The sequence below is a fragment of the Strongylocentrotus purpuratus genome, unplaced genomic scaffold, assembly GCF_000002235.5.
Source record: "Strongylocentrotus purpuratus isolate Spur 01 unplaced genomic scaffold, Spur_5.0 spur5_scaffold_2, whole genome shotgun sequence".
In the NCBI taxonomy this organism is placed as follows: domain Eukaryota; kingdom Metazoa; phylum Echinodermata; class Echinoidea; order Camarodonta; family Strongylocentrotidae; genus Strongylocentrotus; species Strongylocentrotus purpuratus.
The window spans coordinates 34,534,237-34,553,717 of record NW_022145605.1 but is presented as its reverse complement, the minus strand read 5'-3'; the positions used below and the strand labels follow the sequence as shown (position 1 = coordinate 34,553,717).

The 19,481-nt window shown below is 36.0% G+C and overlaps 1 protein-coding gene across 1 annotated transcript; it reads right to left on the bottom strand.

Annotated features, from left to right (window-relative positions):
* Nucleotides 1-1,247: 1,247 nt before the first annotated feature.
* Nucleotides 1,248-19,307, bottom strand: LOC764650 (dentin sialophosphoprotein). The gene is made up of 14 exons (XM_030992279.1): nt 19,268-19,307; nt 18,089-18,183; nt 16,706-16,829; nt 15,997-16,136; nt 15,157-15,368; nt 14,507-14,610; nt 13,706-13,756; nt 12,204-12,288; nt 11,743-11,828; nt 9,195-9,347; nt 8,505-8,631; nt 7,667-7,825; nt 6,463-6,579; nt 1,248-5,606 (listed from the first exon to the last, which is right to left on the bottom strand). The coding sequence occupies exons 2-14, from the start codon at nt 18,180-18,182 to the stop codon at nt 2,784-2,786; spliced, it is 4,275 nt and encodes a 1,424-aa protein (XP_030848139.1). The 5' UTR covers nt 18,183; nt 19,268-19,307; the 3' UTR covers nt 1,248-2,783.
* Nucleotides 19,308-19,481: the final 174 nt, after the last annotated feature.

Below are 19,481 nucleotides of genomic sequence, written 5' to 3'. Positions count from 1 at the left end.
CACAAAGAAAGGGTGTTTTAAAAAAATTATTATAAACAATTTGCCATTACCATTATTGTACTACGTCTGCAGAAGCGCTTTTAGCCTTAGAAATAAGTTGTTTTCAAGCAAAGCAAATTGACTTTAGAAAAATATACAGTGGAACCTTGGTATAATGAGCTCTGATTATAACGAGGTATCTGCTATATAACAAGGTGATTTTGCTGGTCCCATCTCTTTACATTCTTATGTTTTTTTTACCCCGATATGACAAGATTCCTGATATAACCAGGGAGGTGGGTCCTCCCACCTCCCTGATAACAAGGTAATTTCCTTTCCACTGTTCTTACATCCAAGACAGATTGTAAAAAAGATAACGAGTTGCAAGACTAATAGTCAGTGGGAGAAAAGACATTTTAAAGTTAAAGGCGTGTATAGATAAGTACAGAGCATGCTACCCATGGTACTTTTGTCAGTTTGTGTGTACAGCAATATGACTATCTGTCTTTGGTCCAAACAAAAGTACTTGTACATTACCATGATCCCTCAAATCAAAATACAGTATCTCCTACTGTTGAATAATGAAAGAAGAAAAAAAGTTTATATATTTAAAAAAAAATGCTAGCAAATTTGTACATAAATATTTTTGGAGAAAAGTAAAATGGGAGAGCACAGTTTTGATTACATCACAATCACCAAACAAAATTGCCAATTGACATTCCAAAATAAACTTTTGTATGAAACAAGCTGGATTTTGGTTAACACATCAGTCAAAATCCACACAAATTGACCTTACAACAAGTTACGATTAACCATAAATATGAGAGTTAACAGAGATATTAAATCCCTCAATACATAAAGATGAGACACATTAAGATGGTTTTTCTTTAAACATATTCTACATGTACTTGATTTTTGTTCTGGGTATTGAACATAAATCAGACACAATCTTGTTCAACCATAATTCCTTGATTTTTGACTGCGTTTAAAAAAATATCAGACATCTTGGTTAAAATTAGTTATCACTGGTTTCTAATTCACTTACTTTATATAATTGGCACTTACAGACTGGAATTCTTTACCACCATCCATAGTTAATATTAAAAATCCTGACTTACTCAAGGCCCATTTACAACGGCATTTTCAAGAGCATCATTTTCCTACTTTATATGCGCACACATAGTTGGGCTTGCCAGCAATATTGAGCCTTACTAGTTTGAGGGTTCAGTGACACAAAGACGTAACTCCATATTTTGCCAAAATGAGTATTTGATATCAAAATGTTCAGAAAAATGTGGGCTTTCCAGGAAACACAAAGACTGAATTCCACCCAACACCCCTTTGAAGTCATGGCTCGTGAAACATAGACGTAACTCCTTAAGAACCAAGTGCTCAGTGACACATAAACCACTGTTTCTCAAAATGGCCAATGGAGTTACGTCTATGTGTCACTGACCCCTCAATTTCAGACACATCGTCAACTTTTTGAAACAAACTAAATGTACAAAAATCCAAGTACTTAAAGAAAGGTATATATACAAATATAACCAACCAAAAAAGTAGATGTACTAAAATACCTTCAATAAAAACTTTAAATAACAATCTGCAATTTACATGTATATGTAAATTTGAAAAATACTGAATGAAGCACACAACCAATTACCGGTACAGCACAGTTTAATCATTTTTGTTTGTTTTGATTAAGAATTTTTGTTCTCCAAACTGTTCACCAATTGCACATCAAAATATATAATTAAAAATGCAACAGTTACATCAACTAAACTAAACAGTGGAAATTTTTTTTATTTCCTTACATCGAAACTTTCTTTTTCATGATCACCCTTTGAAATGTCCAAGGAAGGCATACTATGGTTACTTAAAAAAAAATCTAGAACTGAGTTTCCAAAGTACTGCGAGGTTTCTGCAAAAGTTTTGGATGAAAACTGTACCCACAGTGCATTTTTGGTTAGTGAGTGGGTGGATTCATTATTCAGGGCTTATAACACATGTATTTTCAATAGGAACATTTTCTTTGGTTTTCAAATTCAAAATGTTTTTTTCCTTTATTATACATGTATTTAAGGAGCTTTTTTCTTTGGTTTTAAAAATCAAAATATTTTTTGCCTTTATTATATTTGTATAAAGGAGCTTTTTCTTTGGTTTTCATAATCAACATATTGTTTTCCTTACAAAAACTGAAGTCACTTAATCAAAAGAATGACTGGCAAGTTAACAGCAATATCTAGAGTTCTAGACACAAAAATCTGTCACAAATTGCTGTGCATAAAGAAACTTTGTACTGTAGTATAGAGCCTCCAATAAAGAACAAACACACTTGGCCTACATGCACAGAATAACAAAAACACAACAAACACAGATACAAAACGAAATTGTGTTATGCAAATTTCAACGTCCTAATATTTTGAAGCTATTTGTAGGCAGAACTGAATAAATCTGATAAGGTACTAAACAATTTTTTTTCTTTACAATTGAGAATGTTCCTCTGATTTCTTTTGTATTGTGGGAGGAAATGAAAGGGAAAACTGCTGTATTTCAACGACATGCATGTGAAAATCTGTATGGTATATGCAAGAATAAGTATCTTCTTGCTGAGTTTCTATACAAGAAACTACATATGGGTTTTGTCAAACAAAAAATCCAAACAGTCCTGTTGCAAAAATCCTATCTTATTAGACAAGGAGAAAATGTGTTAATGATATGAGACTGCATGAGTGCATAACAACAAACGTTTTCTACTCTTAACATCATATACATGTACATTTGACATGCTAATCTGTGATCCTTTACTCAAACTTCAAAGCTTTTCTTATGAGGCGTACTCTTGGAGAGGAGCGTAGTCCAAATCCTTGTCTCAAGTTGACTTTGGAACTTCTTGGACTATCCTTGGTGTCTGATGTTCTTCTGCTAGAATTCTCACCAGTTGATGATGTTGGGACCCCAGAACTTTGAGAATTGTCCTTACTGTCTGTCGTTCTGCTTCCAGAACTGCTACCATCCAAAGACATCTTGACTTCTGACCTCTGAGGATGACCCTTGCCATCTGTTGTTTTACTAACTGAATTACTACCATCCATTGATGTCCTGACTCTCAATCTTCTAGGACTGCCTTTGCCATCTGCTGTTCTGCTGCCTAAACTTCTAACACCCAATGAAGTCATCGACCTATCAGATGGCCCGCCCTGTGGCAGTCTGGGGTCACACTCCTGGGTGTATGGAGGAACAACGCCAATCTGCTTCAAGGAAACTCTGCTCCGTAACACTGCATGCTCTGCAGAGAAACCCGGCATGGAAGCAAAGACTTTGGATGAGGAAGAAGATTGGTCAACTAAGCTATCAGAGAAGGATCTTTTTCTGAGTGACCTGAACTGAGAAAGGGAAGACTCAGATGAAGGTGGACACTTCCCTGAAGAAGCTGTCTGTGCCTTAAGACCAACAAAGGAAGAATCATTTTTAGTCGACACAAATTGTCCTTGCTGTCTTGTTGTGACTCCTTGATCAACATCCCTTTTAAAAGAATGACATCCTTGTGCTACACTTCTCACTGGCTGTCTTATTTTTTCTCTACAGGAAGATCTACTCTCTGGAAATGCTTGATCTGCAGAAGACTGTAATTTGTCTTTAAGATCTCCCCTCCTAGATCTCTGAAGACTTGAAGCAAACGTTGGGCTTTTCTTTGAATAATCTACTGCAGAATGTGAAGAATCAATGAACTCGTATGGATCAACTGATTGATCTGTCATGAATTCTTTGATCCTTGATTCTAGATTGTCTTTCGAATTGCCTTTTCTTGGTGACCTTCTGAGGCGTGTCAGATCTTCAGTACCTGACCTTTGAACCCCTTTGGCAGGGCTAGAGATTACTGATTTGTGTCTATCAGCTGACAGATCTTCCTTGACAACATCCTCTGACTCATCTTGGTAATTGTGTTTCCTAGGTGATCTTCTCGGTCTTGACACTGCTCCAGCACTTGCATACAAACCGTTTTCTGCAGAATCCACAGACATAACAGAAGGTTGACAGTCTACTATGTGTTCTCCCATGAATTTCTTTGGTGAGCTTGTACTTTCAGATTTCTTTCTGTGATTCAACACTCTTGGTGGGCTTCTAGGGCTTAAATCTACATGTGCTTCAATACTTGTATCCAAACCATCTTTTGCAGAATCTATTGAAACCGTAGACTTTGGAGCCTTTATCACTTCCTCTCTCATTAGATATCTCTTGCTGTCCCACTTTTTTAAGGGATCTAGCCTATTTGGTGATCTTCTCATTTGGGTAGCTTCTGTGAGGGCAGGAGATTTTTCTTTTCCAGTCTCTACTTCCTCTGCTACGCCAATAGAACCTCTGTTTCGGTCAATGTGATCAAGCCTAACTTTTATCCCTTCAAAGACTGGCGATACTGCTCGAAAACCACAAGTTCTCTTTGCCGTGCTCTCATGCTTTCCTTGTGGTTTTTCCCTTGATAATTGCACAGTGCTAGCATCAGACATAGATTTCCTGTACCTGCTTCTTGTCATGACACAAGAACTGTTAGATCCTGTGACTGATTTAGATGAATCAGCAGAAGGAAGCAAATTTTTAAAATGTCTGGCCTTTCTCAGAGCCATCCTTTGTTGGAGATGATCTGAACGTTCGGTGTCCGTCTCATATATGATATCAACACTGGCCGTCTCCTCACTGCAAGAGTCAGAGACAACGACACAGTCTTCTGCAGGTTCGTTGATTGTTGGACATTCACTGTTCTTATTTACAGATGTATGGCAGTCAGCTCTCTGTTTCTTCTCATTCTTGTTTAAGCTTGGAGGGATAATAGTGACATCGACTCGCAGTAAATCCTGCTCACAACGTTTGATCAAACTCGAATCTGTGCTAGTATCCATTCCTCTACATTCCAACTGTTTCTCTTCACACCCGTTCTCTTGCACAGTTACAGAGACTTCTTCTGCAAATTCTTCTAGCTTTCCTGCCCTGGGAAGTGTCTTGGGTGTCTTGGACTTCTTTTTAGACTTCCTCTCTGCCTTCTTGCTCACAACTGGTTCATCCGAAGAGGTACTTTCAAAGTGTTTCTCATCCGACTCATTTTCTTGAACAATGACCAAAACTTCTTCTCCTCCTTTTCTTTCATTACTTGTCTGAGGTAGAGTGCTTACTGCCTTGGCCTTCTTTTTAGTGTCTGGAGAGGAATCTTTCTTTTTGTCTTTCTTTTTAGACTTCTTTGCTTTCTTGCTGACAACTGGCACATGTGAAGTGGTACCATTGAATCCTTTATCACTCAACTCGTTTTCTTGAGAAAGTACCAAGACTTCTTCCACACGTTCTCCTTCATCACCTGCCTGAGGTAGTGCCTTTACTGTCTTGGCTTTTGTTTTAGAGTTCTTCCTTGCTTTCTTCCTAACATCTGATATATCTGAAATCGTATCCATTTGACATGGTTCATTCAATGACATTGCATTCTCTGACTGGGCGTGATCAGTTACATCTTCGCAGATTTCATACACAGACCGTTCAGTTGGCTTGCTCGAGTCTGTGCTATCATCTTGATGAACGCTACAGAAGCTGCTCTTTTTGGAGTGATTTCCCGACACTTCTTCCACATCGACCTCATGAGGCTGAAATATAAAGGGAATGACAAGTGTAAGATATATAAATAAAGTAAATAATCATTATTTTATAAGGATGAAAGCAACATTCTATGCTTACGTGTGGAACGTAATCAAAGTAGTATACATGAATGGACATACTGTAGAAGTTGAATAGCAATAATAAAATAAATATCAATAGAAGTTATCAAAGTCCATGCGATATCTAACAGCAGGAGACATTAAGCTTTAAAAAAGTAAAGATAATTGGTTAAAAAAAGACAAATCTACAAAGAGATAAAATCTACAGATCTCCTTTCCATGGTTTTGGGTTTCTGACTTAGCTTTTCTAACATCTCTACATTTCAAACTTTTAAAGTTTCCTATATAAACATCTGGTTCCCTGACAAACTGATGTCTCAACATATGGAAAAAATTATAATTGACTGTACCGCGAATATGATGTTCAACAAAAGATGGCCACCCCTTTTCCAGCCAACATTGCACAGGTATTAAAGCACATGGGCAGATACAATACTGGGGAAGACGATAAAACAAGGTTTCTTACGGCTTCCATACAGCAGTGTCAACTACTTCCTTATTTGACTAAACTAATGTTCAGGTTTCATGAACCTCCCTGATGATTTGATGAGATCTATGAAGGCACCATCATAATCTGTTACATAGATCATTGGTTCCGAAACTACAATTCTGTTGGACTTTCCAGGTCTCAACCCTTTGTATGTGTATGGGAATGGGAAGTGTCTTTGCCAATATACCCATGGCTGGTGCTGCCCTCTATTGCAAAATATCATAGTTGCGGTAGCGAGAATTGGAACTCTAGAATTATCAAGAAACAATCCTAGATAATAATACCTCTGTGTACCTCTAGAATGGCTGCGGAATCCCCAGCTGTATCGATTACACCACTGAAGTCAGCACTCCCTGCTACATCATCCACTCCTCTTTCCAGACTAACTGATCCTGGTCGGCCATACAAAGTCTGCAGGAGAAAATTGGAAGTGTTTCACAAAGATTAAGATCGAATTTAAGTTGGATTTAACTATGGCAGGCAGTTCATGCCACTGCTTGCTCTCACCATTTACTGGTATTGGTCTCTCAAGGGACGTACAAGTCATGGTCACAAATCTGCAGAATTGACATTTTTTAGAATTCGTTATTGAAGGAAAAGTCTAAAGATCATAATTAAGAGACCAATGGTGAGAGCAACCATGGCATGAAACACTCCCCAGACCTATAGGGGACAATCCTATGGAAAATTGATGAAAGTGTTTTGAACTTTATCCATATATGCAATATGTTCTGGATATGTTTCCAAGTTGCAAACGAGCTTTGCTTGCTTTACCAGAATTTTCTTTTTGTTGCAAAGGTGGAAATTCAGCTTGTTATAGAAAAATCTTGCTTGGCTATAAGTCTCATAAGAAGCACAGCCTTTTACAATTAAAAACTATTATATGTGTATCAGTGATATCAGAACTTCTGTATTAGCGAAATATGCATACTCCGATATATGACAGTTCAACAAGCTGGAATATACACTATGAATATGACGGACAAAGAAAGCGGACAAAATAAGCGGACAAACTATACAGTTCCTCAGGTAGACAAAGGACATCCCTTCACTGCTATTATGTAAAAAGGTGAATATGCATGTGACACCTGTTCTACCCATTTTTACATAATAGCAGTGAAGGGATGTTCCTTTGTCTACCTGAGGAACTGTATACTTTGTCCGCTTTCTTTGTCAGTCATATTCATAGTGATACCCCCTCCTGTGTACAAAGACCACATTTTTTGTTTCCCTTGTAAATGGTTTCTCACTGAAACATGTACTAAAGGAACCCGTCTACAAAGACCACTTTTTGTGTTTCCCTTGGGCGCCACTATAGACAGGTTTGACTGTATCATTAAAATCCAAAATTTGGGAAGACAGCGTGACAAAAGGTAAATAATTTGTAGCAACACAATGGAGGGGATGACTTTTCATCAAGGAAAATACTTTGTGGGGACACCAATGAGATAGTTAGAACAGAGAGTATTGAACTATCTTTACAGAAAGACAGACTAACCTGTTGAAGTTCATTGCAGAGGTCAAAGGAGGCTATCTGGAGGAAATAACTGGTCATCTTATGATCGTTAGCATATGTCGATAGTTCAGAGGTCAGATGAGGGCAGTGGTCAGCTAACCAGGTAGTTAGGCCATGAGGAGGCATGAGACTCAGGCTGGACTGCATCATCAGATTAAAGAAAAGAAGAATGGTGTAATCTAAGTATGAAAGTACTTGTAAGTACTTTGTATTTAAGGCACAAACCAGTGCAATCCTACTATGCAATCCAAGAGAAATGCAGAAAATGTCAATGGAAAACAAATTAGAAACCTCATAACCTACAAAGTGATGATACGTAGTACTTATCCTAAAATATCTTACATCACAAGAAAACATCACCATTAATATTAAAATACACTTTCCACTTGTCATTCATGAACCATATCATTTCTCTTTTTTTCTCTTTTTGCAATGCCGTCAATATTAGGCCTTACTTATAAAAATTAAAAAAAACATGATCATTTGAGGGAATGGAAAAGTTTTTTCTTCTAAAAACTTTAAAACTACAATACTGTTTTTTCTGCTTATGAAATCAGTTTTACGGGTTGTTATACATCATACACTCAAACAGATTCTTGACATGGGATTCATGCAGATAAAGAAATTACAATTATTTCAATGTTAACCTGATAATTTTTAGGTATTATCTCTTAGAATACACATCAAGGCTGAAAAGAGGACTTTCTCATTTTTCTAAGGAAACTATGAAACAAAACTTTCATAAAGATAATTCAGTATAATACTGTCTGATACTGTCGAATGCAAACACACTTGACAGAGCATTGGCAGGTTTACAAACCTTAAGTTGTTCTGTTATTTCTGGATACAGGTACTGCGGTAAGATGTATCTGGCCAACCGACATACAAGGATATGTTTGATGTACGAAGGAGGGGTGAATGGGTATGGAGGATGTTTCAACACATGCCTACATACAGCACAGAAAAAGAAAATAGTAGTAAAATGTAACGGCAACAGGCATAAAAGTGTATACCGGTAGAGGGATGTGCATTTGAAGAGGATGACTTTAAAAACATTGGGTAGGATATTGGTCCCATGTTTATTGAGCTGTAGTAAAGTCATATTCTCAGTACACATTCTCCATCACTTTTGTGAGAAGTCAATAACAAAATGAAACTGGTCAATTAACAAGCAATACATTGTAACAATGTCATATATGACCTTGCACCGCTAACCTGTATACTTCAAATGAATGCTAACCATAGGAAACATAAAAATAGAAGGTCAAATGTAAAACAAGCACACAAACAATTTTGTGATGATCTGTCACTATATTAGTCAAGTTTGAAATATTACTGTTGATGTAATTGTAATTGTGCAGGAAGCCAGCCCCTATGTTCTGAAGGTAACACTTTAATAGTAAGAGCTTCATTCAATGATGCTGTATTTTATAGAAAAGTGTTTATCTCAGGACCGCACAAGGTACACCACCAGCCCACCACCAAGACTTATAGTTTAATTCATACTTACATGAGTGTAGGATAGAGATAGGGAGCATCGATAGGTTCTGGTTTCACTGAAAGCTGAAGTATAACATCCATCAGGAGCTCCTTATTGTTCAGCAAAAGACAAGCCTTGAACAGGGTATGCTGAGCCAAGCGAGGACTTCTTCCCGAATCAGACCTGGCAAATCAAAAATTAAGGTTCCAATATTCATATTTGTTTTAAAGTTCACATATTTATAAATAAATTTGCAAACATAATGGAATTTCATGTCTATTCACCTAACAGTGTATTGTGGTTAGCCACCCTCCAGTGGAAGAGTATACAAATAATACACAACAGTGAGGGCATTAGTAAGAATTACCCACACAAGGTACCTTTGGAACAGTCTAACACGCCTGAGGCGATAGCCGAGGGTGTTTGGACTGTCTCAAAGGTAACGAGTGTGGGTAATTTTACTAATGCCCGAACACAATGAGGTGTATTGTTTGTTTTATAAGATGATGTTTTATTTGTTTTATAAAATGATGTTTTTATAACATGATTTTACTCGGACCGGTCATTAGCACTTGATAATGAACGGTCATTATCAAAATTATGTGTTAGGCAAAATGAGTGCCTGGTCACGTGTACGCTCTTAACCAATCATTTGATCAGGATCCACGTCATCATCTTATAAAATGTAATAGTCTTTGGTTGCTCATCATCAGCTTGGATTTCAACAAATAAAAGTTCTACAATACAATGCTTTGGTGCCAATCATTGCTTGACAGTCAATATCTTACACCAACTTCAATCCAAAACCAATCCCTGGACAGAATCCTAATCCTGAACTGATCGTAATCCTGAACTAAACCTAAAATCCAGTTCTATCTCTAGCCCTGACCCCAATCTTTGGTGGAATAAAGCCTGGACTTTATGCCACTGGAAGAAATGTCGGGCCACCAACAGAATTGATCACTTCGCAGCTTAATCCTATGTTTCAAATCTTTCCTGACTTTTGGATGGCAGCGGTGGGATATGTGTCCTGCAGCCTTTTCACACACAGCTAAAATTCATCGTACCTAGATTTGATTAGTATAAACATGTTTAACTCAACAGTTTTAAACACCTTTAAAGAAAATTTTCCCAGTGTGAACATTGTTTATACGATGTTCAGATAGATATGAAGTCGCGATTCATACGCCCCTCAAAGCAGGCTGCAGATACAAAGTTTGTATCTAGAGAGCTTGACATTTTGTGTGTGAACGGTTTAAACGTGTTTAAACTGGATGGAGCGTGTGCTTTGTTTGATATGACCTGACCTTCAATGCGCAATGGCACTACTGCGCATTTTAAGAGCAGTAGTTAATCACGAAACGATTAACGATCGCACCAAAATTTCTGTGTGTGAATGATGTCGTATGTACAGCTGATTAGTTTAAAGGTAAAGACCAGTATTGGCAACGCCCCAATTTCAAAAAATGAAATGGAAGCTCTCATTACCAATCATGTGAAAGAATATGTTTTGACTAATACATGATGATAAAAAATTTGCCGGGAAACTGCCTACTAATTCATATATTTGGTAAATTTATCTCTCTCATGGTCTGGTGAGAGAGATAGGGTAGTCCCATATACATCTTTCTGTGTATAGTGCTTGTAACTTTACGAAGAATGGGCCAAATTTCTTATCATTTTGATGATTCCAGAACCTTGCAGATGCTAGATGCTAGATGATCAACCTTTTCTGATCGATTCCACAACGTTTCTTTCACAATGCAATCGCATGGCCATTACTGGTCTTTACCTTTAAAGCCCTTTAAACTAATCATGTTTATAGAATTTTAGCTGTGTGAGAAAAGGCTGCACGCCATCGATATGACTGGTGCCTCTAACAGCAACATTAAAGGCTGTCTGTACTAGTTTGGCTAGGAGGGATTAGACCACCCAGGAAGGTCACTGACAGGTGGCTATCTCATTAACTCTGCTCTCAATCAACACAAGAAAAAGAGGATCATGGGGGATCAATGGTCACCGATTAGGCATTGTTTTCTATATAGAGGGAGCAAGTAGCTACAAGTAGTAAAGTGGGTCTTTAGAAGTTTAGATACCGCGTCAGATTTTCTACTCTGCTCATACATGATTGTACGACATGTTCTTCTGTGAAAATGGCTCCAGGGTCCATTTTATACACTAACCACATTCTCAATTTCAACCCCGGAAGAAACATTTTACCAAACCCTAACCTAATGTTTTGACAACATAAATGCGGAAAAATTGCTGCCAGGTCACCTATTTTTGCAGGTTGCATTGGAATATCTAATATCTCTGTCCACGCCTTCCCTCTGGGAGAATATACCCTTGATGCCGAGCACTAAGCTTGATATAGGCACCAATGGTGTGATACAGCACCTGTGAGAACCCTTCACAGTTACATAGTGTACGTATACACTCTTATACTGAAAGTATAATATCAAACAACAATACAATCTCATAAAACTATAGCTCACATTATGACTACACCTTCTTCATAAATTGATTCACCATTGAACTAATCTACATATTATCTTCACGACCAGGTTTGGTGAATTACCTTGTAATGAGCATATCAAGACTGGAGTAAAGAGATAACATAGAAGTCATAAGCCGTTTGTAGGCAGATTCCTTACATAAGGGTACCTGAAACACAAAATATATTGAAACGTAATCCTCATTAAAATAACCTCTCTGCATATATTTTATACCAAAAGAAATTATTCTGAAACAAGATAATTTGATTAAGACTACCAAGCATTACAACGTTAAGAATCAAAATGCAACCATATTATTGAAAGACTGACTAGATTTTTAAAAGAAAGAATATCTTTACATAATATACTGCTATAGTAATATGTATAATATTCATATTATGTTATATATATATTATGTATATTCACATTCAAAATGTCAATGCTAATCTCACGGAAAAGGAATTGAGTTATAACTGACGTAATGAATAAATTACATCTTTACATTTTCTAAGAATTAAAGAATGACACTGGTAAGAAATTTTACCTTCTTTTTATCAGTATGTAAAATGTCACACTTGAAGTGGAAATACAACATCACACTATGCAAGCGGCTTTGAACATCAGAAGCTCTGTGAAAAGGATGGGAAGAAAAGGTTACAGAAATTGCTCAGCTGATTGCAAAGAGAGAATAAATGAAAATTAGGGGAAATGATGGAAACTGCAATGGAGAGTGAAAGTGGTGGAGGCTAGTAAGATACTGCACAGTAATCTTTGATGCCTTTCTCAATAAACTTGTGCAAGCTAGGAAGCTTCCCAAATATTCTTATAATGTCATTCTAGAGCCACATGTTCCCGAAAAGAAATTAACATTCTGGAAAGAACTTTCTGACCCTAACCCTGTTAATTGGGACAAGATTCATATTGATAATTTCAAATGAACTATAAGCACTCGCATTCGTTCATTTTATTTCAAACTCTTTCATAAAGCCATAGCACTAAATAACTTTCTGTTCAAAATTAAATGAAAGAATTCTCCTAATTGTTCATCTTGCGAAAATAAACCCGAGACTTACCTACATCTTTTCATCGAATGTCAGACTGTAAAACCCATTTGGGATGATACCATTAAAATTATTAATCAGAAGATTAATAAAGTAGTGAATTTTTCAATATTTGAAAGAATGTTTGGCTATGAAAAGGATATGTTTTTGACATATTTATTTCTTATGCTTAAATACTACATTTATTTATGCAAATTTCAAAGTAAAATACCCAATTTTCAGGGTTTCAGAACTTACATTGACTATCATAAAGATCTTGAATATCATATTGCAAAAAAGAAAAACAAGCTGCCCTTGCAAAAAAAAAAAAAAAAAAAAAAAAAAAAGATACTGCACAGTAAGGAGAAACCAAGAGAGCGAGAGAGAGAGAGAGAGAGAGAGGTCTAAAAGAAGAAGAGATAAATAAAAGATCTATTTTGATTGATGATTCAGAGAAAGAAAGTGTGTGTGTGTGTGAGATAGAGAGAGAGAGAGAGAGAGAGGTCTAAAAGAAGAAGAGATGAATAAAATATCTATTTTTATTGATATTTCGGAGAAAGAGAAAGAAGATGAGAGAGAGAGAGAAAGAGAAAGAGAGAAGTCTAAAAGAAGAAAAGATGAATAAAAAATATATTATTATTGATATTTCAGAGAAAGAGGAAGATAGAGAGAGACAAAAAAGGGTTAGTTTTAACATTTGTTACATGCTGATAGAATTTGGGGTAATGAAAGGATGCATGCATGCAACATTGTACATCATGAAAATTCTAAAGACATTGTTTTTCAAAAACCCAGTGCTGGCACTCACATCTATAGGTGACAGGTCTACCCATACAAATCATAAATCTTAAAATATTGACTAATGCTTACTCATGAACAAAAGTTGGTGACAAATTATGCGACTTGGTTAGAAACAAAGCTGATGAAATGATTCTCTTATTTAAAAGATATCAGTATATTATCTGATTGAGAAAATTAAAATGTCAAATAAAACGTTTGCAATTACCTTGTAGCGTTCTTTGACTTGACAGTATCAGCCACTTCTAGAGAGAAAAGCCTAAATGGAATGAAAGACAGCGTGGAAATATTTGTTCAAGTAAATTCAAACAGAGCCCTTAATTGTGTCAGGCAATCTATAAATATCCTGTGACATGAGAATAAGAAAAATATTCAATATTTCATGACTATGCATCTTTTCAAAGTTTGATTACATCGTAAGCCTACATTGCAGGGATTATGAACTTGTTGTGTAGGGTATTAATTCTTGATACAGAAAGCCTCGCACATCACATGTGATAATTTAGTAGGATGAAACATGATTTTAGAACATAGGAAGATGAAATAGATATAGACCAAACCAAAAAATAATAATAAAATAAAGAAGAAAAAAAAAGAAAAAAGATGAATTCGATAGTAAAATCAGTATATCTCTGCCTAGATTCAGAGTTATTGTCGGAACAATTTGCTACAACTTGTTTCCCAGTTTCAATCAAGAGCAAAAGGAAGAATGTTAAACCTGAGAAAAAACATCTCATTACCACATTGTTTTTCGACCTAAGTGACTTGTGACCAACCAATACAAACAAATAATAAGACTATCTTCCACAACTAGCAAGTCTGAGGTTCATGACTCGAATAGGTTTTTGAGTCATAATAATGACTAAAAATAAACTGACTTTCAACATACTTGTAGACATTGTGGAATTGAAAAAATAAAATAAAACAAAACAAACAAGCGGCAACCCAGAAGAGGTGAACAAAAAGAGTAGGAAGGATCATATGAGGTTAATAAAGGGAAGGTTCTTACCTTACAGCATGGTTCATCCTCTTGGTTAGGGAGGCATTGTCACATTGATGATACAAGACGGTTAACTCTCTACTCAGCTCATTCACATTCTTTGAATTTCTAACCTACAAAATAAATCAATCAGAAAACTACGATTTAGAAGAAGAAAAAAATTGGTCGAGGGAATTATTTGCTGGTGGTATCCTACATAGACATATATATCAAAGTAGAGGCTTATAATGCTTACAATATAACTAAATGTGATATACCGTAATAAAAAAAAGGTCACAGACCAAGCCACATATTTGAGGTAACAATTGCTCTGCCTGCAGTCAATTCTTAAGACTCTTACTCATACTTCTGTCTTCAAGACATGACCTGACAATATTCCTAACCACCCTAAACTAAAAACCAATAATAATAATAATAATAATAATAATAGATCACATTTATAATGCGCCTAATACTTGTTTCTAGGCGCAGTAATTATTATTACCCTGGTCATCAGATTCAGGCTGAACCATACACAATGTATGCACATTCTCCACTCCCTAGGGAGCGATAGCATCCCCAACCTTTGAATATATCTGTAATAAAATAAAGCCCAGAGCAAATGCCACTGGAGCACTGAAATTTTACATCACCATGATGATCAATAAGACTGTACTCACACAGGTATCCTTCAACTTTGTCGAATCAGGTTTCTTCCGAGAATGAAACGATTCTGATGAATGACTAGATACAGACAGCTCCTTGCGAGAACAAGCTCTGTTAAACTGATCATCTTTGGGTTGTATCACTTCTTTTATTTCCTTGGAATAGCATGGCCTCTCCTTGGGTTGTACTGGCAGCAAAGGAATCATCCCTCTAGCTTTACCTTGTCCTGTGCATAAACAAAATATCAATCATCATCAAATTATAAATGTTGGCAATAATAAATTGGTATTCTCACAAAAATCTTTTACAAGATTCTGTGTTTCTTATTCTTCATCCTTCAGAACAGCCTCATTTGACAATGACACCACAGTGTAAAAGATAAGGAATATGCAGATCTAGAGTGTCCAAAAGATAACCCTTGGATATGGCAGTGGTACGGATGACCTATACTTTGTAGTGAGAACATCTCTTGGTCAGAAGAGGGGGAGAGAGAGAGAGAGAGAGAAAGAGAGAGAGGAGAGAGAGCGCAAGAGGAAAGAGCAAGAGGAGAGAGAGAGAGAGATAGAGAAGAGAGAGAGAGAAGAAAGAGAGAGAGAAGAAAGAGAGAGAGAAGAAAGAGAGAGAGGGAGAGATCTATTGATATATGTGTAGAAAGAGAGGGAGAGAGAGAGAGGTAGGGAGGGAGAGGTAGGGATGGAGGGAGATGTAGGGAGGGAGGGAGGGAGAGAGAGAGAGAGAGAGAGGAGGAGAGAGAGGGAGTGAGAGATAAGAGTACTGAGCCTTTCAAAGATCCATTTGCCCATCCTCACCCCCCAAAATAGTGTGATAACTGCATGACTTCCACCCAGCTTTACCTTGTTTTCCATCTTCCATCCCAGAGGATCGTTGGTCAGCTGGTACAGTAGGAGCATCTTCAGAGTTCCGAAAAGCTCGTCCATCATGACCGATGCTCGTTTCTTGAGAAGCAGCCAACCTTTGCTTCAGATTAATGCATCTGGGAAATTAATGTCATTGGAAAATCATTGGAAAATCATAGCAAAACATTCATTTTTATTTCAATAATGATCTTTCAAGTAATGTCATAGTAAGTTTAAACAATGTAAAATGATTAATCAATCATACATACCTTAATCAGACAACTGAGATGTATATGATTTAAGGGTCACTTAAATGAATAATGAATGAAATGAATACCGGTAGTGTTATTTTCCAAATATTTACATGTCAAAGAGGCAGCAAATACTATACTGAAAATCATAATTGTCTCATTTCTTGAACTAATGTTTTGTTAATTTCAACCAACATAAAGCTATACTCACATATGCTGAGCAAATCATTGTTCTAAATATTGAAAAATTAAAATATTAAAATATACTAACACTGTTTATAGCTCTACTTTAAAAATAATCACATTCAATCATGCAATAAAGAGATTTTGTACAGCTTTATATTAAAGCAGCATACATTTCCATCATTAGCACTGAGCTTAACTGTCATATTTTGCTTCTCAAGTTTGAAACTACTGCTGCCGGTATAAGGTCCTGTATTTTAAAAACTCCTTACCGTTTGAATCTCTTACAGTACAAAGGACTGTATTTACACAACTCTCTCCTTAATTTTCCTTGAGTCATCGAATATATGGACCTCTTGAAATGACATTTTAGATCCTTTGCAGAAACCACCACTCCTGTTAAATGAAAACGAAAAAAGTTTTGAAGATTTAAAAGCTGCAAATTTTCAAGAAATATTAGCTATTGGATCCCTCATAGCAGTTTTCAAAATGATCGCTTTCCAGATGTTCATACTTTGTTCATATATAACAATAAACTAGACCAATTTGACCTCTGACCTACTTACATTACACTCTAATGAGTTCATATATATTTTTAAGTGATACATATATCTGCCAAATGCCATCAAGTTTGAAGATCGTGCCACAAAGAGATAAATTTTCAGACAAATTGACCTCTGATCTAATTACCCCCAACTAGAACAGTTAAAAAAAAAAAAAAAAAAAAAAAAAAAAAAAATAAATTGCAAATAGACTGACCTATGTGCCCTTTGACCTAATTACCAATATCTCATGAGATCTCTCTATGAATACACACCCATAACAACTATGAAGTTCATAACTCAAAGAATTAATCAAAGAAATTAATCCATGAGTCTGAAAACCAAAATCTATTTATTGCATTTCATTTCTCTATGATGGGGCTACACATGCAGTACTTCAGCAGTAGGCTATGGAGTAATAGTTTGAAGCTCCTAGACCTACATGTACCTCAAAAGTATGCCTTTTTTAAAACATTTTGTATAGATATTGTGATGAATTAAAATTGAGGATGAATGGATGGATATATATATATATATATATATATATATATATATATGTATATCAATAACTAATAACAAATAATGATGGATGTAAGACTTTATAAGTGTAGGCCCTGTCAATATATATACAATCTCTTTTCTTTTTTGAAAATCATTTTTTCTTATTTAAAATATTATTTAATTGAAACAAAAATTGATAAAGACAATAACAAAAATCAAGGGTTTACAATTATTTTCATCTCCTGATTCAAGTAACATTCAAAACAATTAAATTAGCCTTGGATAAGTTGAATTGCAAGTCACCTAAAAATATAAGGAAGTACAATCACAATCACAATGTCTCATCGTCGACTGCTTACATGTAGGCAATATTATAAGATTTGATTCTGGGCCTTAATTCTTGCAGTAACTTTAATTAAAAATCATTAAAAACAACTAAAGAAATCAAACACAAGTTCTATACATACTAAGTGGCTGAAAGATGTATTTCTATATTTTGAGTAAAGATGGGAAATTGGGAAAAGGTTCACAATTTTAAAAGGCCCTTGTATAAATGACGTTATAACTATGGGATATTAAAGTCCAGCCTATAGTTGCTGTCTAGCAATTTACCATGTTTTCCTTTGAACAATTCATCTGCAAGTTCCTCCACATAGTGTATGGCTCTCCGCCTCCGGTCCAGTGGCATGATGCCTTCTCTCTGCATCCTGCCAAAAAAAAAGAAAGAAGAAAATTGCAATAAATCATAACCATGCGATCTTGATGATGCAAGAAGCATACACAAATCTTGACCAATGTGCTGGTGTGCACGTGCATGCATGTGGAAAGAAGGTTGTTCACTAACTTCACTTCACTTATCTGCTTATAGCTCCTCCGTTCAACTCTCCCCCAGACCGCCATTGAACTTCAACATGCAGTTCAAGGACAATTAAGGCACATACAATTATCAATTAATTTGTCCCTCAATCTAAAGAAAAAAAAAAATGAATGGCTCGATCATGTCAATTCATCATAGAAAAAAAATAAACTCATGTCACCAAAGTCCAATTATTACATGCCAGATCAATTAAAGCCCACGAGGCCATGAACCCCAATTAGGCCGAGTATACGGCATCTGCAAGAATCTTCAGTATTGAAGGAGGCAGATTATCTTGAAGAAGAAGAAGAAGATGCCACTGCCATCGACATTGTCAATATGATAAGCCAATAGTACTGCTTGTACAATGAGAGACGTAATGAAATGATAGACAAATTTAATTACCATCAATTCCAATTTCTATACGACTGCTAAGACAAAGTCAAGTCATGCAAAACATGGTGAACAATTTCAGAAAACTCTATTCGTTACAGATTTTTATCTTCTAGCCTAGACCGAAAGCTTCAGTCTCTGATAATATCGATCGTTGTTCCGCTGAGATTGCATCTGGCTCCTCTGACCGCCTCAACAAATGTCAGTTTTATTAAAGAAATGACCCATATCAGACGGTTATATTTCTGTCTACTTCTAGCCGTGCCCTAAATAATCCCCAGCTGCTACTGTATGCAATGCTATCACTACCAAACGACCCTGGGTTGAAGGGGAGACAACCTGCACCTGTTGTGGGGTGCACATGGAGCATCACTAATTAATTTTGTCTCAAAAATAGGACACAGAAACCACGACCGAAAGTGTATAAATATCGTCCAGTGTGCCTGGGATCTCGACTGCCTTTAATTACAAACGAACTAACATTTAACAAGTTGCATTTACCATCTACAGCCCAAAGAGATAATAAACTCAACAAAAAATACCAGCAAAGGATGATTGAACTCTTAGGGAGCGAATGTGATTCCCCTTTTTTCTGTAGTCTAATTAAAGATGACTTGATTAAAAGGAGGTTTATCAAGTATTTTAGAATTTTTTTGTTCCTACCAATTTGTAATAAATTGAGTATTAAGATATCATTTTTTATTCAAATATTTAATTCAGGGAAATTTACTGCTCATCTTATGCTTTAAAATGTAA